This window comes from Calonectris borealis, chromosome 25 (assembly GCF_964195595.1).
Source record: "Calonectris borealis chromosome 25, bCalBor7.hap1.2, whole genome shotgun sequence".
Taxonomy (NCBI): domain Eukaryota; kingdom Metazoa; phylum Chordata; class Aves; order Procellariiformes; family Procellariidae; genus Calonectris; species Calonectris borealis.
In genome coordinates, this window is record NC_134336.1 from 8,393,322 (window position 1) to 8,416,764 (window position 23,443).

The 23,443-nt window shown below is 41.8% G+C and overlaps 1 protein-coding gene across 8 annotated transcripts in view; it reads right to left on the reverse strand.

Moving 5' to 3' along the window:
* Nucleotides 1-554: 554 nt before the first annotated feature.
* Nucleotides 555-23,443, reverse strand: part of KDM1A (lysine demethylase 1A) — a 59,977-nt gene continuing 37,088 nt past the window's right edge. For 3 of the 8 annotated variants that reach the window (XM_075173811.1, XM_075173812.1, XM_075173810.1), the window contains 9 exons: nt 23,012-23,146; nt 21,154-21,227; nt 20,355-20,466; nt 19,830-19,962; nt 18,866-19,053; nt 18,431-18,545; nt 11,004-11,131; nt 7,271-7,417; nt 555-6,849 (listed from right to left, as the gene is read on the reverse strand). In XM_075173811.1, the coding sequence (XP_075029912.1) occupies nt 6,664-6,849; nt 7,271-7,417; nt 11,004-11,131; nt 18,431-18,545; nt 18,866-19,053; nt 19,830-19,962; nt 20,355-20,466; nt 21,154-21,227; nt 23,012-23,146 (1,218 nt within the window). In that variant the 3' untranslated portion in view covers nt 555-6,663. Of the gene's footprint in view, nt 6,850-7,270; nt 7,461-8,758; nt 8,920-11,003; nt 11,132-18,430; nt 18,546-18,865; nt 19,054-19,829; nt 19,963-20,354; nt 20,467-21,153; nt 21,228-23,011; nt 23,147-23,443 lie in introns of those variants that run through there. The other 5 variants (XR_012677260.1, XR_012677261.1, XR_012677263.1 and 2 more) reach the window with 5 other exon arrangements.

Genomic DNA, 23,443 nt, shown 5'->3' on the forward strand with positions numbered 1-23,443 from the left:
GGCGCCCAGGACTCCTCTTACCTTCTTTAAAAACCGCCATGTTATTGGGAGCACAAGTTGTTCCCTTCTGCACAGGAAGCCCCAACACTGGCTGTCAGCGAACATATTTGACATTAACTCTTACTGGCCCCACTGGAAGCATGGACATACTGAGCACCACTATCGGGGGTTACAGCGCACTGCCATGAGGTGCTTACAGCCAGGGACTACTCTCAGATAACTGCAATCTAAAACAAGTGGTTATCCAAATAGATGGTCTCTGCAGAGAGACACGTACCTAGGACCTCTCCACAAACACAGTAAATGCATTCAGGAGCTTCTGAAAGGCATGAACCTGTAGATGGAAAAGATACTTTGTCATCCAGGCTGGGCTGACAGGCCAAGATATCTCCATCTCTTAGGCGTGAAGTCTAAAAAACAGGTAATCTACCCTTGTTCAGGTAAAATAGCCTTAAAGTTATTGGGGTGCAGTGATACAGTGTCTAGAAAAAGAACAACAGAGTAACAGTGAGCAGAAGTCCCTTCATGGAGAGGTGTAATTAACACTACATTGATGAGGTGTAATTAACACTACAATTTAATAAAACAGAGATCCAAACTTTTGGCCCCATGAGACAGCAGATCCCTAAGCACAGGATATATCCAAAGCAGTTTCTGTGAGAGTAGAAAGCTGCGAACTAGGTCTGGAACATGGAAGTGGTAAATGGAAACCATCTCCAGAAGGTCCTTGAGCTGACGGTATATAACTGCCCTAACAATACCTGAGGTCTGTGAGTGTGGCACATTTGGCCACATACTAGTAAGAAAGATTTGGATGTAGGTCCCGCATTACCAGAACTCAAAGCTCTAATTAACAGACTCAAAGGTCCTGAAACTATTTGGACACAGGGACATAATGAGTTTCTCTAGAGAACTGTGGCTGAAGGGAGTCTAGACAACTAGTGCAGAGGAAATGTATGAGGTTAGGGGAGATAAACCCCACCCTAAGTAGGTATTTCAAACATTATCATAATTCTTTCTGCAAAATCTTCCATGAAATGTCTTTGCACATCTTGTATTTGGCAGTGGTCTGAAGTTTGCACTTACTTGTGCAGCTTAGTCCACCTCTAATACTTTGATATAGCGTGAACATGACAAGTGGTTTCTTCAGCTAAACAGCACTTCTGGATGCTTGTGAGCAAGTCACCCTGCTGCTATTTTTTTGCTTGTTATTTTATGAAGCATGTACTAAACCAGACAATATTTGCATGAGAAACTACAAAAATTATTCTGAGTATATCAGCGCAATAACAGGCCCATTAATAGTATCATTGAAGCAAAGCCAGTCTAGATGTCAGCCTTCCTTTCCGATTCATCAGGCAAGACACATAAAGGTTGAACCAGCTACAGTGAAAATACAGGTCTGCTTTGTGTTTCTTTGAAGCACAGTCACACTTCATATGACTGAAAAACTCCCAGTACCACACCATGGTCTTTGGTTGGCTGGAAATGGGGAAGAACCATGTGTGACAGAGAATTTGGTCAGCTACTCTGCCCCGTATCTACGTGCATATGTTAGAATGTGATGAAGCTGCACACACAGAAGTGCAGGATTGTGAAGCCTGGGCTGCATTCCTTACGTGAATATTTGCATTGGATATTTTATTGCATTTCTCAGTCTCTGTGATTGATGTTTTCCAGGGAATTTCTGAACGCCATGTTGACTTGATGCCTGTTAGCACCTGGAAGTAATGGACAGACTCCACAAGCCCTGTAGGAGCTTTGCTAATACAAGCCAACAGACTTTGTAGAGAAGCAACAGCTTTTAGCAGACAAATTGGCAAAGCTGGAAAAAACTAATTTTAAGACAATTTGTTCTTTGGATAAGACACATTCCATGACTGATATGCACAGGTAATTAAAAGAATGCTTTCACTCTCCACTGACCTTCTAAAGGTGACTTCTTGTGGGTTTTTTGGGTATTTATCCAGCTGATGCTGGTGACACCCAGAGCATAAGGTCTGGAGGCATGCCAATAGTTCTGTAATATCTGTGTGCTTTGGGGAAGAATGTCAGTGTAAGCATTTCCTGTAAGTTTCAATATTCCTTTCCAAATGAACACAAAATTGCACCTTCAGAAATTAGATACGTTGGAAATTGCAAAAAAACATTAGTAAAAGCAGCAAACTTGAAAACAAACCAGCCCATGGCACCTAATTCTCTTTTGGTAAACATTTTTGGGAAAAAACAACTCATGGAATTATCACCACCTTTAAAAACAATCTGAAGTATACAAATAAATTAAGTTTAGTCACCTCACTTTATGGAGCCACTTCATGGCTTAAAGACTACAAGATGAACTCTGAGCACCTTGTTGACCATAGTACCCTCAGTTGAACTTTTTTAGAAATATAGCAAGAGACCTAGTCAGATGAAAAGATTCATAATAAAAAAAGAAACTGAAGCACCCCAGTGAAGTTGTTCCTCTAGGTTTATGATCGAGTCAATTACTAAGATAACAAAACAGGGAGAACCCATGCTTCGCAATTAATTTCCACTACAGGCAAGACCATAGCGAATATTCTCAATTCCATACAAAGATTGAACACAAAGACCCTGAGATAACAGTAGTTCATTGCAAAGTAGATGCTAGCACCTGACAAAAACACGGGCATCTGGAGAACTGAGAAATACACATCTTCCTGCAGATTCACCCCATCCAAAATCACAATCTGACTAGTGAATGCATGCATTCACTCAGGATTCAAAACCCCATGGCAGATTACTGTGGTCCTTCATCTTCAGCACAGAAAGGGAGGTCCAACTAGGGAAGAACATTTTTCTTTCCAATCAGTTTTGTTGTCAGAAATGCAATTCACCTACCCGTGGAGTAGAGTGAGAAGTGGCAAGTCTCTGGAGAATAGGTGGAAAGGTACGCTACAGAGGGTGCAACCAGACTTGATCACAAGGTTTTGTGACTGTGCCCAGCAGCCTCAAATCTGTGATAAAAGTCATCCACAATCTGCTGAAACAAATCAGGCAATCCCTACAGGGAAGTTAGGGCAAGCAAACAGCAGCAAGGGGAAGGATGGCTACACCATGAGGAAGGATGCTGAGATGAAGAGGTCCTGGGGACTCATTTAGTTACGATGCCATCTCTCCTCAGTAGGTCATAGTGGTAGGAAGACTGCACAGGCAGCACTTAAATAGGACCAGCCATTTTGGGTCAGACCAAAGGTCCAACAGACCTTGGCATAGGGAGCAGAGAGCAATATGCTCCTAAACACATATATTGATAGTCTGGACTCGGAGCCACCATTTGAGGCACAGCAGAAGGCACTCCTGGGACAACAGAGGCAGCCGGGCAAGAGCTGCTAACTGCTGGGAGAGTAGCTGCTTGAGCAGTATCACACACTGGTAGTGCTGCAAAGAGTGTGAGACCATCCTGCTCCCGGACAAACAATGGAAGTTTCACCATGTGGCCTGGCAGAGCTGAACCCCAACACTAAGTTGACTCATCACTACGTGCTCAGGCCACCTCTTCCAGGTCTGCAAGCTCCAGCCGGCCTTGGGGTGATAGTGCTTCCCCCCGAGCTCCCCCCCTCCATCCCAGCAATTCCACAGGATACAACCAGAACAAAGGGAGCAGTCTTTGACCTTCACCCAACCACTGCTCCCCTCGGCTTTGGGTGCAACCAATACCACCGATCATGAGAAACTGGGCCATGCAGGGCAGGAGCTGCAGCGCAGCAGCTCTGAGGTGTCCAGCAACTTGTTGCACAGCCTTATCTGTGTCTTCGCTGAACCTCAAACACCCCTAAGAGCTGAAAGTACTCTGAGCTGTTCACTAATACCTACTAGGGCTTGTTAGCGGCGACTGGCTGAGGAATAGGTCCAGAGTCCCCACACATAACAAAGAGGGCAGGGTGCAAGCAGGCCACAGATCATGGTCTTCATCTTCCAGTGAAGACTCTGAAAGCAACGAACAGGCTACGTGAAGTCACAGGGCCTCCTCGTCTCCTCCCGGCATTCCCATTCCTTTGCTCGTGCCCATCACCACCATCAGCTAACACCCACCAATTCCTTGCACACCTTCAAAAAGGGTGGGAACTGTCAGGGCTTCATCTCCACCTTCTTATTTCAGGGGTCATGATAGTTTTCAGATGTCTTTTTGAAAAGGGAAAACAGGACAGTCTGGTCATCAGGTGAAAGATTAGCCCCTTCAGTCAAACCAATGGCAATGTGCAAAAGGAAGTTTGTTTATGTTTGAACGTCTTTGACAAATTACTGTGTGCTGTTTGACAGAATTAGCCTGCTAAATAATCTGCTAAGTCTCAGTCAGAACAAACACAAAGCAGAACAAAGCAGTGGAAAATAACATTAATAGGATGATGCAGAAATGGCTTGATATTTGTCTGGAAAAGACACCATTTGGCTATGTTAAGTGGAGGACTATTTTATGTTCCAGTGGGCCAGAAGTGCTTTTCTGAGTTTTTGACGCTTTGCTAGAGCAAGTGGGATGACAGTCCTCATGGCGAGAGACAGCACCATCACTAATCCCAATAGCAAACCACCCCACAAATATGGAGACCCATAGAGGCTGGAAGCCTGGTTACAGAACATAGCAGCCCAATTCTAAGATCCTTTTCCCATCTTCAGTCAGACTAGCCAAGAGACTAGATCAGCTGTTGGTGGATTTTAAAGGCCTGCCACACCTCTCATCCTGGAACAGGATTTCTCTGGGTAGTGGTGCCGATAGGCTTTTACCTGAACATAAGGTACAGAGTCTTGAGTCTCAAATTACTCTCTATTTGCTCTCAGTCACCCCCTGGAAACCCCTCCTCCATGCCCTGCTGGACTTCTAATTCCTCGCCCACTTCAGTGGCAGTTTTCTGACCAACCATCACAAAGTCTGTCTTGTCCCCTGGAAAGGGAAACGAGGATGAGTAGTGTTGCTAAGGAGCACCCCTTTCAATAAAGGGCTCAAGTAGCAACATTTGCAAAGCTAGAGATATGGGAAAGGTAGCACTAATTTAGACAGAGGTTCGGGAAAGAAGGTCCCCCATGGCACCAAATCCAGCCACTTCAAATGGGCTTAGTCTTTGACACCTGAAGTCTGTGCTCTCTCACAGACTATTACCCCTGCCACATCAGAGTCCTCCCCTTTCTCACAGCTTGTCAGAAGGACTGCCTATGGAGGCACTACCCCCTCACAGACTTCAATATCTAATGAGAAAGCAACCAGAAGATAATAGACATAGACAGGAGGAAGAATGATCTCCAGCTACTAAGAAGGAGACACAAAAAGCAGTACAAGCGATGATGCGAGAAGATGGAGAGTCTGTGGCCAAAGACAATACAGCTATAAACAAGCAGGGGATGCAGTCGTGTTTGTGTGTGTATTTTCTTCACAAAGAAGTGTGAGCAATGTAATTGTAGAGGGGTGAACATGGAACAAGAGGAGGTACCAGTCCTCCAGCAGAATAAAAGGTGCAAGGACAGAAGCAAGTTGGGACAGACAGCACAGGTGCAGACATGGGGTCAGAAAGAGTGAGAACAGAAAAACTGAAAAGTAGAAAAAACAGTGTGAACAGAGACCATGGTTAGATGAGATAGAAATAAACTGTAAAAAGAGGAGGATGAGAAAAGTTGGAAGAAATAAGAAAAGTCTAATGCTAAATGGGGAAAGGAGTAGAGCGAAAAAGGACCTAAATGTTTACATAAGACTGCTCTGTCCAATGAAAGGAAGGATCTATGCGCTGAATTAGAAAGAAGGAAAATATTTGGAAAAGCAGCCAAACCAAAGTGATTTTCAGAAGCATAACAATGGCAGCTGCAAAATCATCTCATCAACCTAGCAGAAATTATATCAACAGGTACACAGAGTGCCTACCTGCAGCGTGCAGAAGTCAAGAGATTAGGTCCTTCAGCTAACTTACTGTCCAGGCAACTCTGTTTCTATATAAACAAATATGAATAATTTTTCTAGTTTTTAACTTACAAATATCCAGTTCTGATGATTTCTTTTGTTGAAAGTATTTAATAAAACAGTATGCTTAGCACACTCTTAGTGATACCAGCTTTCTTTTTAAAACAGGATGCATATTGTGTAGCAGCCAATGGACCATTTTGGAGGGGGGTGATTTGCTGTTACTGGTAGGGAAACAGTTGCACCAAATTCTCAAATGCCAGATAAGAATAGAATTGGTCAAAAAATATTATTCCTCAAAACAATAAAAAAAAACCCCAACAACAACAAAGAAGTTCACATAAATTCTACACTAAGCTACTATTCGTAGCAACCAACTTCTAGAGGGCCTTGTGCAATTACCAAATTGTAAATACACATATAGGTAGAAAAAAACCCTAAAAAACCTCCACCTATAAGCTTGACTTTCAAAAAGTATCTGCAGAGTCAAAAAAGTCCCTGACCAGCTTCGTAGTATCTGTGTACAGTGACACTTCAAACAGGTCTAAGAGATTTTGTAAAAGGATGCCAAGCCAAAGGGTAGTTAAGTTTTTGTAAGGCCATTCTAACAGAAGTATTATACAGTAACTCATGACTGAGTCCTTTCAGCAGATACTGTTAAAGACTACGTGAATATCTTCATCCCAAAGAGTCAACAACAGCAGCACTGTGGTCTTGTCACTCCTCTTCTGATACTTGCTCTTCTGATACTTTTCTTACATGCTGGTAGCTTGTTGTGGGGGGACGCCAGGCGTAGGCTGGCGAGGCAAAGTGTACATGGCCCCAAGAAATTGGTCTGCAATCCGACCGGCTTCTCTCAGTCCACTCAGTAAAGCACCATGAACAGTTGCAGGGTAGTTGCGAATTGTATGTTCTCCCGCAAAAAACAGGCGAGGAATAGGCTGGGGGGAACAGAGAACACTGTTAAGGCTTATTCATGTTCTTTCAGATTCTGCAGCAAACAGATACTTTAAGAAGAATGTTAAAAGTCCTTCACCCTCTTTTAAATCACTACAACTCGCTTAAATATGGTGATGGACAACATAAATATGCAGTATGAAACACAATAAATGTATAAGATTATAACACTCTGTTCAGACATCACCAAATTGACTTTCTGAATAAAAATGCTCTTCTTCTAGTAAACAAATGACACCAAACCTGGGAAGGCAGAATTCATGAAAAACTGAATTATTTTACAGGTTCTACTCACTCATCAGAAGATGCAAGTTATCTAAACTTATGTTTAGATATGTATGCAAATTACTTAGAAAAATCATCCTGTTTTGAGGTTTTTCTAAAAAGAATTGAGACATCTCTCACCTGAGGAGCACCTGGAATGGCTGGCCCTGGAGTAATTGGCTGAGCCATCAAATCATAGTCATTTCCAGAAGATCCAGCTGCTACATAGGAGTATGATCCTCGGGCCCATGGGTCAGCACGCCAGCGGGACACCACTGTCTCTTTAGGCTGAGACAAGACAGAAACTTCAGTTGTTGACACAGCGCAAGTTCTACAGTTAGCGCAAATACAAAAGATGCAAATTGCAAGAATAAAAGACACAAAGTCATAGGCTAATGTTAATGGTAGAACTCCAAGTTTATATTCCATGATAACACATACTAAGGTAAATAACTTGTCTTGGTGGCAATACCTTAATTCTTTCCAATATATTACACCAGAACCTACTGCACATAGCTTCTGCACTGGAACTCAGACTTTGTAGTCAGCTGTACATGCACACTATGTACTGTTTGCTATGTTTCTTCTCCTATTATCAACATAATGACAATGCACAGTTCCTACTCCTTTGCCACAGCTCACTGGATCTCTCTTCTGATTTGACTATGATATAGGCCTATATCTAGGTCTGTAACTCATCTGGGAAAATGACTGCATGAAGGCCACCTGCACAAACACCTATATTTCTGCAATCCATCTGGTTTGCCAAGGTAATGGTCATAGTGAAAGATATTCCACTGAAAGATGCAACAGCGAGAGTATCACCAGGACTCAAACCAGTATCACTCTAAGGCATAACAGTAGTCAAGACAAAACGGGACATATTCATAACCTTGCAGACATAACATTGAAAAGTGATGGGTGTGAATCTTAAAATAGCCCAGACTCTGTCCAAATGTGTAACTGAGTTTTAACAGGAATCATACCTTGTAAAAATGCAAACATCAAGACAGGAACCTCATCTCTTCTCCTTGGGCACAAAGAAATTTCATGGAATTGTTTCTACTTGAACAGACCTTCCCACAAAGGAAGAGAAAGAGGCTCTATCTAGCAAGGATGTTATCCAGAGACCAGTCCAGCAGGCATCATACCACGTTATGGCAAGGGTCATCTCCTGGACCCTAAAACCAACAGATCTGAGATGATCTCTCTGAGGCTGGCCTCAACTGGACTATATTTGATGTCTTCTGCTGAGTCTGTGGAAAGGCCACAGAGGACTGGGGCCATGTTCCAAGACACCACTGAGGGTTGGAGACCGCATTTCCCAATATGGTCTGATGACTTAATTGAGAAAATTCCTCACCACAATTTTCAGCACTTTTTTATCCAAAAGGTAAGAAACTGAGTGATGAGCCAGCCCTCATATATTGACTGCTTCTTGAGAAAAAAGCAACCTCACGTTTCCCTCCTTGATGGATGGAGACCACTGTGATGGCACTGTATGTTATCACATGTATGTCTGACAAAGAAAACTTTGAGGCATTTCATAAATTTCTTAACACTCTCTAGTGATCACATGAAGCATTGCAGTCTAACAGGGAATAAAGCCAAATAGAAATTTTACGTCACTGAGATAGTTTTGAAGGTATGGCTAACCCAGACACAATTGTAGAGCAGAATACGAAAGTATCAGTTCCCCAGTACTGAGACTGCACCAGTCCAAACAGCAACTGTGGTGTTCATGTGCCCACACACCCATGTATGGGTATGAGTCAACTTTTATTTTCATCCTGAAAAGCAAACGCTGTAATTAGGATTCCCTGTGAACAAGGACAAGGATGGTTAGAGGATAAAACATGTACTACAACGGAAGTGGTACAAAACTGGAATCCTGCTCTACAGAGGACGTGAAGCTTGCAGAGGTTAGCTGCACAGCAAGGTTGAAAAAGCTTCCATGTGCTGAAGAACAGGAGGGAGAAGAAGTGGTTATATCTATTTACAGGAAATGAAAACCAAACCAGAAAGAGAAAATAAGACAGTAACAAGAAGCAGCACAGGAACAGGAGGATGGCTCACATTCCAATGAACTGTTGCTTTTGTTTAACTTTTCTACTTCCCTGTTTTGGACAGATACAAGGAACTGCACTTGCACAGCAAGCTCCACTTCATATATAGTTGTTCATCCAATACAACAGATGAGAGTGCAGTTTATCTAGACTGATGAATGGCTGTCCAGAAGACAGCCTCAAGCAAATCTCTCCATTATCAAGTGCTTGTAGTACATAAGCACTTGAACTGTGTATATGTTAAAATAGAGACTCACTTAGAGATCTCGCTTATCACAACTGAGAACTGCTTTCTCCTTTGAATGACTGACCAGATATGGAGTCATTCCATAAGAGGGGATTATCAGTTAATGCACTGAAATATTTTTAAAGTTCAAATAAGTTCTCTAAATTCGATGTTTATTTACAGCAGAATCCATATTTCTCAAGATTCTGCAATTTGCTAGTGTGTGTTTTTCTCACTTGAAAACCCTACTAGAGAGCAGCCGCAGTAAAACACTTCACTCTTGATTCACTCTGGAGTGATTTCTACATACTACATGATTTCTACAGCACCTGTAGACAGAATAGTCCCAAAGCTCCTCTCAGAGAGAGATCTCATTAGGAAGTGAAATTGTTCTCCAAGAGTTCAGAGAAGGAGCTGTGGATTTATCAAAGGCAAGCCTGGAGTTTCCTTCTCTTGCGTTCTCCAGTCTGAGACGTAAAATTCAACCGATTGAGCATTTCCAAAATATGAGATCCACTCATTAACTAAAAATCCATGCTTACAGTCAGCTGCGAGGATTTGTCCATCATATAGAAAGCAGTAAAATACTGGGGATAATAAAGCCGTGTTCAAAAAGAGCTCTACAACTATTCTACAACAAAGACAGCGAAGTGAATCTATTCCTCACGTGAAATACCAAGCAAGTAAACAGTCCAATTTACCCCTGACCAAATGCTCAGAGAAGACTAGTATATTAGTTACCATATATTTTTTCTGTTACTTTATAGAAATCTCAGTGGAGCAGAGCTGTTTATTTACAACCAATGCTATTTGTAAGAACTGCTTCCACACTGTCTGTTAGAACAGACCAAGTATTCAACTAAGTCACAGACACTGTAGGTTGAACAGCTATAAGACTTTTCAAATCGATGTCTAAGTACACAAGCTTTTTTTTTTTGAGTAATATTTAAGTATTTTCTAAACTCCCCCTTTACTAACCATTCCTTTTACACTTATTGTGCTTAAATAACCATTGGCTAGCTGTGCAGGGAACTGATCCAGATGAAAGATTGCATTTACTCCCTTCCTCCCCCTTCAGTTATTTTCCAGCCAAACCAGTTTCTTTGTGAAGTTCAGTGGTCAAGAGCTTTACTGTACTTTAGAGAAGGTGCAGAACATGGCAGGGAGTATCTAAGCAGTGCTGTCACTAGCCATGGACAGTCCACTAGCATGAACTGCTGTAACCCCAGAAATGTAAAAGGTCAAATACTTCAGTTAATTTTCTACACTCTGGAAAAGCTAGAGTCTTACTCGGTCTAAGACAATCTTCTCCAAAAAAACCACAAAACAACCAAATCCAAGAAAACCCCCAAACCCCAAACAAACAAACAAACCAACCCAAAAACCCCCAAACCCACACAAACAAACAAAAAAACCAAACCAAAAACCCCTAAACCCCCAAACCACCCCTTCTCCCAAAAAACCCTGAACAACCAAAAGGTGGTACATATAAGAAACAACTCAATACTGCAGCCAAGCTACTGAGAATTGTAGTACATTCTGAAATGCAGAGAAGTTACCCAAAGATGCTGTCCATACTAACCTGTGGCACAGCACTGCTACCAAATATGCCTTTGAGGATGGCAAGGCACCGTCCAACAATGACATCATCACTGATATTTTCCATGATCCCTGCTGCTTCTCCTGCTACCAAGGCCAACAAAATTGGTGCTGGGGGGGGGAAGGAGAGAGAAAAAACAATTGAATTATTGAAATCAAACATTTTAATCAGACAAGTTGGACTTGAATAGGCATGGATCTGCAGCTAAGTCATGAGGTTAAAAACTAAACAAACCCAACAAAAGTAGTCCTAAATCTTCTACCATCATGTCGAATTACCAAAAGGAAAATGAATTAATATACGGTATGGTACTATTTAGAATTATCAAGAGAACTCGTAGAATCATGGGTTGGAAGGGACCTTTAAAGGTCATCTAGTCCAACCCCTCTCCCATGGGCAGCGACGTCTTCAACTAGATCAGGTTGCTCAGAGCCCCGTCCAACCTGACCTTGAATGTTTCCAGGGATGGGGCATCTACCACCTCTCTGGGCAACCTGTGCCAGTGTTTCACCACCCTCATTGTGAAAAATTTCTTCCTTATATCTAGTCTGAATCTACCCTCCTTTAGTTTAGAACCATTCCCCCTTGACCTGCCGCAACAGGCCCTGCTAAAAAGTCTGCCCCCATCTTTCTTATAAGCCCCCTTTAGGTACTAAAAAGCTGCAATAAGGTCTCCCCGAAGCCTTCTCTTCTCCAGGCTGAACAACCCCAACTCTCTCAGCCTTTCCTCACAGCAGAGGCGTTCCATTCCCCTGGTCATTTTCATGGCCCTTCTCTGGACCCGCTCCAACAGGTCCATGTCTTTCCTGTGCTGAGGGCTCCAGAGCTGGACGCAGCACTGCAGGGGGGGTCTCACCAGAGTAGAGTAGAGGGGCAGAATCACCTCCCTCCCCCTGCTGGCCACCCTTCTTTTGAGGCGGCCCAGGATACAGTTGGCTTTCTGGGCTGCGAGCGCACATTGTCGGCTCACGTCCAGCTTTTCTTCCACCAGTACCCCCAAGTCCTTCTCGGCAGGGCTGCTCTCAATCCCTTCATCCCCCAGCCTGTATTGATATTGGGGGTTGCCCCGACCCAGGCGTAGGACCTTGCACTTGGCCTTGTTGAACCTCATAAGGTTTACACAGGCCCACTTCTCGAGCTCGTCCAGGTCCCTCTGGATGGAATCCTCTCCCTCAGGCCTGTCAACCGCACCACTCAGCTTGGTGTCATTTGCAAACTTGCTGAGGGTGCACTCGATCCCACTGCCTATGTCATTGATGAAGATATTAAAGAGTACCGGTCCCAATATGGACCCCTGTGGGACACCATCCATCACCGATCTCCATCTGCACATTGAGCCATTGACCACCACCCTCTGGATGCGACCATCCAACCAATTCTTCACCCACCGGACAGTCCACCCATAAGATCCACAGCTCTCCAATTCAGAGAGAAGGATGTTGTGGAGGACCGCGTCAAAGGCCTTAAAGAGGTCCAGATAGACAACATTTGTAGCCCTTCCTATGTCCACTGATGTAGTCACTCCATCCTAGAAGGCCACTAGGTGTGTCAGGCAGGACTTGCTCTTGGTGAAGCCATGCTGGCTGTCTCGAATCACCTCCTTGTCCTCCATGTGCCTTAGCAGAGCTTCCAGGAGGATCTGCTCCATGATCTTCCCAGGCACAGAGGTGAGACTCACTGGCCTGTAGTTCCCCAGGTCTTCCTTTTTTCCCTTTTTAAAAATGGGGTTATGTTTCCCCTTTTCCAGTCAGTGGGAACTTCACTGGACTGCCACAACTTCTCAGTTACGATGGATAGTGGCTTAGCAAGTTAATCCGCCAGTTCCTTCAGGACCCATGGATGGATCTCATCGAGTCCCATGGACTCAGCTTCCTTAGATGGTCTCTAACCTAATCCTCTCCTACAGTGGGCAGCTCTTCATTCTCCCCGTCCCTGCCTTTGCCTTCTGCAGCTTGGGCGGTGAGGCTCGAGCACTTGCCGGTGAAGACCAAGACAAAAAAGTCATTGAGTACCTCCGTCTTCTCTGTATCCCGGGTAACCAGGTCTCCCGTTTCACTCTGGAGAGGGCTCACGTTTTCCCTAGTCTTCCTTTTATCCCTGACGTACCTACAGAAGCTTTTCTTGTTGCTCTTGATGTCCGGGCCAGATTCAGTTCTATCAGGGCTTTCGCTTTCCTAACCTGATCCCTGGCTGCTCGGACAAATTCTCTGTATTCCTCTCGGGCTACCTGTCCTTGCTTCCACCCTCGGTAGGCTTTCTTTTTGTGTTTGAGTATGTCCATGCAGGCCTCCTGGCGTTTTTGCCCAATTTCCTCTTTGTTGGGGTGCATCGTTCCTGAGCTTGGAGGAGGTGATCCTTCAATATTAACCAGCTTTCTTGGATCCCTCTTCCCTCCAGGGCTTTGTCCCATGGCACTCTACTAAGCAGATCCCTGAAGAGGCCAAAGTCTGCTCTCCTGAAGTTCAGGGTAGTAAGCTTGCTGTGCACCCTCCTCAGTGCCCTAAGGATATTGAATTCCACCATTTCATGATCACTGCAGCCAAGGCTGCCCATGAGCTTCTCCACAGCCTCTCCTTGTTAGTGAGAACAAGGTCCAGCATAGGACCCCTTCTCTTTGGCTCCTCTACCACTCGGAGAAGGAAGTTATCATCGACACATTCCAGGAACCTCTGGGACTGTTCATGCCCTGCCGTGTTGTTCCTCCAACAGATATCAGGGTGGTTGAAGTTCCCCATGAGGGCCAGGGCTTGTGAACATGAGGCTGCTCCTATCTGTCTATAGAGGGCCTCATCCACTTGGTCTTCCTGGTCAGGTGGCCTGTAGCAGACCCCCACCGTAATGTCACCTGTCCCTGCCCTCCCTTTACTCCTGACCCATAAGCTCTCGGTCGACTCCTCATCCATTCCCAGGCGGAGCTCCATGCACTCCAGCTGGTCATTGACATAGAGGGCGACACCCCCTCCTTGTCTCCCCTGCCTGTCCTTCCCAAAGAGCCTATATCCCTCCATCCCAACACTCCAATCATAGGAGCCATCCCACATCTCCATGATGCCAATAAGATCGTAGCCTTACAGGCATGTGCACGACTAATTCCTCTTATTTATTCCCCATGCTATGTGCGTTTGTATAAAGGCATTTCAGTTGGGCCCCTGATGAAGCTGTCTTACTGGCTCATGTATTTAATTACTCATGTATTAAAAATTAAATACACATATTAGGAAGTAGAGCATGCAGAGGAGAAGAAAGGTTTTCTTTAGTGAAGACATCACTTGTTTGACATAGGAGTTTCCACTGGGATTTAACAGTCATCTGTACTACATTTAAGGGAACTCAATATCTTCCAAACAATCTAACTTAGGTACAATTAGCATAGCAGTTAAGTTACCTGTATAAGTACTTCACTCACACAAAGTATCTAGATTTCTTCATTACTAATGCACATTCACATTAAATAATCTCAATGGAGTGGAAACTATAAGCAACATCCAGAAAAGCAGCAATTCTGAGAAGAATTCACAAGTCAAATGGACAGAATGAAATAACTCAGCTGCCCATGTGATGCTGTGGTGAAGACTGTTAATGTGATTATAGGATATACAAACAAATAGATGAGGTCATTTTATCTCTGACCAGCTATGGTAAGGTTAAGCATACATTTTTGATAGTCACAAATTCAAGGAAAATCTTGGGTGAGTATTGAAGAGCTACCAAAATAACCCAATGGCAAGAAACATGCCTTTAGAAGAAGTAACTCAGACCCAAGCACGGTTACTTAATGAAAACTCTCTCAGTTGATCTTTCTCCTCCTGGAGATATTTATGAACTCCTAAATTTAGCAAATGAAATATTACAGCTAGAAAGAGATGTCAAGCATATCGAAATGGGAAATAAAGTCCTTGTTAGAAATTTGGCTTTAACTTTTGTACAGGTTTCCAAAATGATTAGTGAATTCCTTATGTCCTGCTATATATGGAGATCTCCTGGTATACTCGATCTCCCATCAAGTTACTGCTCTTTAAAAAAAACTAGCTGAAGTTCAGTTGTGATATACAGGCTGGAAGATCCAATAACATATTCTGGTTAAAAACAAAAGTCTTTGAAATTCTGAAGAAGTTAGACTAGTAAGGCTGTTATTACTACAAAGATAATTACACTACTCAAAATCCAATTAAGACATTTCAATATGCAGGACCTGTGGGACTAGAAGCAGTTTATTAGAGAAAAAACATACAGGATTGCTCCTCTAGTTAAACTCCATTTTCTGAAAGATTAGGCCTCGTCTTTCAAACAATTGAAAGAAAGAAAAAAAAACTGGTTTGCTATCATCCGTAGGCATTGGGAAATTTTTTTTGTCATTTCAAGCTGCAAAGTTTTTCCTAGTTTGCCGTCCTTGACACAATGAGATGCCTGAACTTTTCAGCAATTATTCAGTCAATATATTTTTTTCTTGATGGAACAACTACATATTCAAAATGCAGCTTCCAGTGAATTTGTTCATGAAAACTTGTATTCAGACAACCCCAAAATATTTTTATGGAAATCCTGCCTTTCCGGGCATGAGACCCTTTTTGTAAGCATTTATCCAGACCTGAAAATGTTGCTATTCAGTCACCTGGATTAATTCAGAACTGTAATACAGTGACTATTTTGCTATGCAAATACAAAGTGCTGCTCAGAAAAGCTTCTTGCATGATAAGCATGTGTCACTGCTCCACAAAAAATTCTCTCCTTATGGCAGTGATGTTTACTGAGCCTTGATACCAAACAGCAAGCAGATGGTTTAGCCAGAGATCAGTGAGTAACCACAAAACTATGATAGAGAAAGGGCCTCATCTTTTTCATCGCATGTCTCTAGGAAAACAGAAGAGCCAGGCAAGAAAACAGAGACTGAAATGTCATTTGACTTCCAGAAAACACTAAGCGTTTCTGCCAGGAGTTCCTCTGCCCTGTGCTGATGGAGTCTCTCCATCTTAAAGTGTGTCTACACGGCTACCACAATCCAACAGCATGGCGGAGCAAGAGGCACCAACAGCACAGGTCAGCTGCTCCGGGACACACATAGCACTCCTGAGGCTACAGGTTTTCTCGGCAGCCATTACTTGAACTGGACTTAAACCACTGGGAGGACTCCTGTCTGAGCTACGACAGGTCACCCAACAGCAGTACAAACATGTGCAGTCTTTTCATTTGAGTTTCACTCCATCCACCCACCTATCTTTAAACACTTCTCAGAGACCAGCTGGTCTCTGCCAACACAAGGCCTTTAAAGAACTTCCACAGAGCTAATATGGCGTGTGCTGTGATACTTGTGGTTTTTTTGTTTCTGGGTTAATGATTTTTCTCCAATCTGTTCAGTTTAAATAGTCTCTGCCCAAAATGCTATGGCTACAGAAATACAGAATATGACAGAAATAAATAACAGCTTCACAAGTTCAGTCAGGTCTACTTTAATATTTCACAGTGTAATCATGTTAACTGCCACCTAACTATCCATGAGAAATGGTAATTGATTTTTTCGATTTCAGCCATCTGACTTGTACTTTAGCATAGGATTTTATTGCATTTCTATTTTATTTCTACGTGCTCTGCATATTTTCATGAGAAGTCTAACAGCAAAACCTTTGTATGTGAGATGGTCCCTCCATCTAAACCAAAACCCCAACACTACTTGTTAAGTATGTAATAGACCCATCTTAAAGCCACAAAAGCAGATGCACAAACAGCCTTGTTATCCAAGGCTCATTATTTGTATTTCTCCAGTCAAGTCTTATCAAACACTTTAACAGTTAATATTGTAGAAAAGCACCTTCCTTGCGCAGCAATTTTCTCCAGTTAAATGCAAAACCTGGCCTGCCCTTGATAGAGTGGAAGAAAATCCACTGGTACTTTAAGCAGTCATCTGCAAGAAAAATAACTCCTTTAATAGTGCTCACTGTATATACACTTTTGCACTTAGTATGATAAATGACAATGAACAAAACCAGTATGCTTACTGAAAATATCTTCTGACAACCTCTTGTGGCAGACAGCAGCTGCAGATAAAACAAAACTACTAATGGCAAAGTCCAGTTTCCTTTAGAAACAGGCACAGCAATACCTTTTGCCTACTTAAGCATTTTCTAAAGAGGAGTTCTAAAATTATCTGTCAGTCTGAGACCCACGATCTACAGTCATAGCTGCTTTGCTGCTCAAAACAGGAAACAAGGTCATCTGTTCAACAAATTGGAGAAACCACAGCTTGCCTTTCCTCCAGGGCACACTGCATCTTAACCATATGGATGGGCCTGCAGCTCATCAAGCTGGAATGGTAATGCTCAGCAAGAGGAACGGAGCTATCACAAAGCTTCTAGTCTGCTCCACTGAAATCTGAGTGTTCAACACTCTGCAAAGGCTGCACTGCACCCCCCTGAGAAATTGAAGCAGGACAGCCTACAAGCATTGAGTTCTGCAACTCAGCCACATAAGAGAATACACAAGCCAATAGCACCACTTACATCTGAAAAAATGTAATTTATCTTAATTAGTTGCTAAACACTTAATTTTGAAATCCTGGGCAGCAAAGTCACCTGTACCAGAAAGGACTTGAGTCGCAGATGAAAGGAGCTCATCTACAGTTATCAAATCATCCCAGATTAGACAGACAGCCCCATGAAAGAGGTCTGGCTTCAAACTGTCAGTTCAACTTGAAAAACATCCCGGAAGCGGAGGTTTTCAAACTAAGACTAAATTGGATGCCAGTCCCATTTGCATGAGAAGCTTAGTGAAAGAGGGGTAGAGCTCAAACAATGTTCCAAGTGGATAGACTAAGAAACTAAGAAACAGCTTTTAATTCAGAAATGCTGCAGAAACAAATCATCCCTTTCTTGGAGAACTCAATACATCCTCCTGAGAAAGTAGATACTTAACTGAGACAACACTGCTCTTCAGCAAAGAGAATGCACATTATTGGCTGTATTTCTGAAATATTATATAAACATGTTAGATTAGGTTTTTGGGTTTTTTTCTTAATACAGCACAATAAAAATCAAAAAAAGTTAAGTTTTTCAGAATACCGGTGGCAACTAAATAGATGCTTAATAGAAGCAACCAAGATAACACTGAGTAAGTCATAGGACAACTTCACCAAGGTGCAAGACAATTAAGTAGCCTATAAAAATGTCAGTGTTAAAGTACATAGGAGGCAATGCAACTTAACAGACATAGCCTGGAATTCAGCGTTAGTAAACCCAAAGTCATCCATGTTCTGCCCTGATTTACCACAGAATTGTTTGCAGTGGTGCTCTCTGCTTCCATTTGTCTTCTTATCATATCCATGTGTGAACACTAACAGCACCTTAAAAAGTGCTCTTTTCTAGATATTAAACTACACAAATAAGACACTGGCAAAAGTAGACATGCACCACAGCTACCTTTGTACAGGTTCCAAAACAGGAAAAGTTCTCCTCTGCTTGCAGTAGTGCTACCAACATGACCAAACAAATTGACACTCGGATCCCAAAAGACACGATCAAAACACAGCACAACCTAGAAATAAAAAGAATCAAGAGTTAGGAAGAGCGCACAGAAGAAATAAAAATAAAGACAATTACACTCATTTGCTGGTTAACAAGCTACAGCAGACATATTGAGTCAACCTACTTCTGAAATTTAACTATTCAAAAATTGTGTGGGAAACGGGGAAGAGGTCCTTACAGTTCTTCAGATAATTTTCAGCATCAAAATCTAGCAAAACAGCAGTGGAAAAAACATTCTTCCTCTCATCCACCATACATACTCCATACACATTTCAGATTCTACCTATCACAACCCCTGGTCTGCTGCAGTTCCCTCAATGACCAAGTCACCTTGTTAAGATTGCCAAATCCCATTCGCTGCACTGCAGAAGTTTTCCACTCAGGAAGAGGCGGCACAAACTGTACTGCTGGAGGCTGCTGTTTCAATACTCCCAAGGGAAGAGTACACAGCACAGCATCACATTTGTAAATGAAAGTCTGGCTAGTAGATCGGGTATTTACAGCTATCACTTCACAGCCTGGAAAGGGGAGAGAAAAACAATCACTTAATAGGCCAAGAGGCAAGAGCATTGAATTAAAAATTAAAGAAACTACCATAAAAACATATCCACGACAGAAAACATTTCGTTTATGGAGACAGCTTTACACTAACACTTAGTTAACTTGTAGGCAAGTGAATGTTACTGGCCACATAGCTCAATTCCAGAAAGCGTGATTTACACAGCATCTGAAAATGGCCATACTGGGATAAGCCTAAAGGTTCATCTAGGCCAGGAAACGATATTTAAATATACGCATAAGTAAATAGTAAGTAGAGAGTGAGCCTCTCACTGAGCTGCTCTCCCAGTTGACAGTTTCCCGAGCCCGGTGTTTTGAAGAACAACAAAAAGATATATTCCTTCCATTTGTTTGAGTCCATATTACATTCATTTGTATTTCTAATACCAGATCCTGTGGCACCAAGTCTTAAGCAGTCCAAGACCTCTTACTCCAAACACTTCAATCAATGAAGTAAAGAAATGGGAGAATGAACGTGACCTTGTGAATCAGTGAATACAACTGAAAAGGATGGCGCCAGCCACAGAAATAAGCAAAAAACATTAAAGATTAATAAATGTCTAACAGCTTCCTACACAATTAATCACAATAAGAAATGTGCCTGTTTATCTAACCCAAAACATATAATGGGAGGGTTTTTACGAGATCTTCACATCTGCTTCCAGAAGCACTCAAATCTAATTTCTATGATCATACTCCCTCAGAACAGTTTTCTGAAGGAGGTGGTTTCATTTACCTGATGCTGTATAGCGAACCTGTCGAACTGCTGTGTTTAATTTAATATCCAACCCTTCTGCCAAGGCTACAGGCACACAGGAATATCCATTCCTCACAGTCAAGTGACTGCCTGTGAATTCAAAGTCATCATCCTAAAATCAAGATGCATAAAAAGCATGCATTTATAATGAAATCACATAATTCAATAGAAAATAATCAGCAACTCTACACAATGGCAAAATTTTTTCAAAAACTTTTTTTCAAAGAGCGAGTTGAACAAATTTGAAACCCTTTCTGTTTATTAGTCAAGTAGTAAGCATAGGAACTTTCAGTAGCCAGTATTATTAGAGACTGTTTGGCACTAACAAAAAGCTCCCTGGAATTTCATCAGCAAATAATAATCATGTAAGAGCTCAGTATCTGCATAAAAGGAGATAGCACTTCAGTGTTTAGAAACTGTTAAGACAGAGAAGCTTCCATGCGAATGAAATAAATACAGCTTAAGTTTTTAGTGTATTGCTGAATTAATACATTAATTAGCTACCTGGTCCCAGTGCTTCAGTGAAAGCGTAGACAGGGGTGTAGCATTAGCAAATTCTAGGTTTGCAAAATGCCAGTCGAGTATTTGCCTGTCCCTTGATGACAGATAAACATCACTAGGAAAAAAAAAAACATAATACAAAGACATTTAGTCTGCTAGAGTAGGATGTTGCAAATGCATTACTTTTGAAAATTTATTCACAATCTTTTTTGTTTGAGTCCCTCCTTAGTGGAGAAATAAAAAAATTTAAAAAAGAACACAAGCAGATTCTGTTTCAAACATTCGGACCTCCTTCATGAAAGCTGAATATCAAAAAACAGCAAGTTTACATTTTCAAAGTAGCGTTCATGTAAAATATTCTAAGTGAAGTTAGAAACTTAACTTTGGAAATAAAAAAAAGTTACATAAGTAATGGCTTAAGTAGCATGTATAAAGAAGACAACTAAAAACCCAGTATAATCACACAGAGCACAAAATAATAATATTCTGCCAAAATAATTGGTATGCTATCATGATTTACGGGGTTTTCAAATCTCAAAGGCTTCCTGAGATCAGGTACTGGTTACAGTAAGGATTTCTACTGTAATGCACCCTCACTAAGAACCATGTTTTTTGTCCAAGTCACCTCTAAAAACGAGGAAAACGACTTCTAAAACTGAGGGAGCTCAAACTTCGTGTTTGTATCTTCCTAACCCCTAACCATAATTAAAAGAAAACATATCATAGCATCTTTGAAACTCAGTGAAAAGTAGTAAAAAAACCTGCTTTCCTGAGTATTTATTTTTATAGTTTATACCTTTACCTTGGTGGATTGGCTTCAAGTTCTTGTAACTTCTCTTCCAGCTTTCCTTGTGTTTCTGCCAATTCATCATACTCCTAATAAGATTAAAAGCTAACATTAAAATCAGTTTACATGTAAAAGGATTTAAAGACATCGTGTAGCATCTGACTAGACCTAATCTCAAGAGAAATCAGTGGAAGATTCATGGTTTTAGTGGAATCTAAATCAAGTTCTTTATTTTTTAAACATTTAATCCAGCATATTTTGCCCTTCTGCTGTTTGAAAATATGGAAGTCTACGCCACACAGCAGAAAATATTAGTATGTTAACATTTCAGGAATTTAAACACTCAGATCTGAAGAACATGAAAGTCCATTACAATCCTGATATTTTAAGGGTCCGTATGGTACTGAGAGCTTTTTCATATTGCACAAAATATTATTTCTGTTCTTCTTTCTCTCTTAAAAGATTACAGTTAATATTGAACATAGAGTTTTCCAAAGCAGAAACAGTCATGCAAAAGGCAAAGACATGATCTAATTCAACCTTCTTTCAGAGGTTTGGTTTTATTTTTTCCTTATTGTCGTGGTTTAACCCCAGCCAGCAAAAATAAACTCCACGCAGCCGCTCGATCACCCCCCCCCCGGTGGGATGGGGAAGAGAATCGGGAGGGCACAAGTAGGAAAACTCCCAGGTTGAGATAAAAACAGTTTAATAATTGAAATAAAACTAAGTAGAACAGTAATAATAACAATGAGAACAACAACAATAACAGAATACACAAAACAGGCAATGCACAACACAACCGCTCACCGACCGCCGACCGCGTGTCACGAACGGGGGGCAAGCCCCCCCCCCGCCCACACCTGGTTTTTATACTGAGCATGATGTCACATGGTATAGAATACCCCATTGGCCAGCTGGGTCCACCACCCCGGCTGTGCTCCCCCCTCCCGGTGCAAGCATCACCCAGCAACAGCCAAAGCATCAATGGGCCATCAATGCTCCTTTCACACCGAACCCAAAACACAGCACACCCCCCAAGCTGCTGGGAAGAAAGTTAACCCTGTCCCAGCTGGAACCAGGACACTTATTTTAAAAAACATTAGTAGAACTAGGTATAAAGGCAACAATTATTTTCCTTCAAGGCAGAATAATTTGGAGTGTCCAATAACAGCGACAAGAGCACAAAGCTCATCATTGGTGACAAAATAGAAGAGCTACTACTTATGTATACACAAACACATTGAGCTTCCAAATAAAGGTACATATCTTCTGTTGAACAAGGAGCTGAAAAATGATCCTTGGTTCTATCTGACCTGGGTTAGCAAGGTGTCTTTCACTATCATAAGAAGAACAGTTTTTAACAGTTTTTTTAAGGCATCAAGATACACACGGCTTGGGGACTAACTCTGCTTGTCAAGATAGAGCTCTGTAAATGATAATCTTTGGATAGAAAGAAGTCTTTTACCCAGGAAACAGCCTTTTTTATCTTAGAGAAAGAGCATCTCTCTTCAAATACAGATTTTATTTCCAGACTATTGTGAGACCCAGCAGTACTAAAGACCAAGCCTGACCTAAAATTTAGCCTTTAAAACATTAAATGCTGTCTGACATGAGCCAGCACAGACTGTCACCTAAAATTGAGCCTTCAACATGTTAATACTCTGCATCATGAGCCATGAAAGACAGGTACCTAAAGATACTTAATGCAGCCCTCTTATCAGTATTACAACCCAGAGTTACCATCAATCACATTCTCTTGAGAGTGTTGGGTCAGAGTGAGAGATGTGGAAACGTTTATATTGGCTAATTTTATCTGGCTGCTGAAGTCTGCAGAAACCACTGACTTAAGTGCTGTATGTATGTCATCCTTTACCTTGCAAAGTGCAGTCAGATCTCTGTGTTTGCTTTTCACAAGGAATTCTGCTGTAATATCCCGAGGTGGCTTCACTTCTGATGCTTCCTTATACTGTTGATGAAGTTCTTTAATCTTCTCTTTTAAATTCACCATCTTTTTCAGGTGGAGTAGGAAAAGGGAGAAAGAAAGGAGGAAAAAAAAAAAAGATGAGGGAAGATAGACTTCATGCAAGTTACTGTGCAAAATGGATATTCATCTCAAACTATGCCATTATACCAAAGAGATTTCCTGGTTTTGGCAGATGTTCCTTATATGCAATTCTACCTCCAAGAAACCACAATAAATACCACCAACCCCAAAACAACATGGCTTAAACCCAACATCATTGATTTCTTACAAAATATGCTGCAAATAACTTAGGATATGAGAAACTTACATGGAGAAGTAACG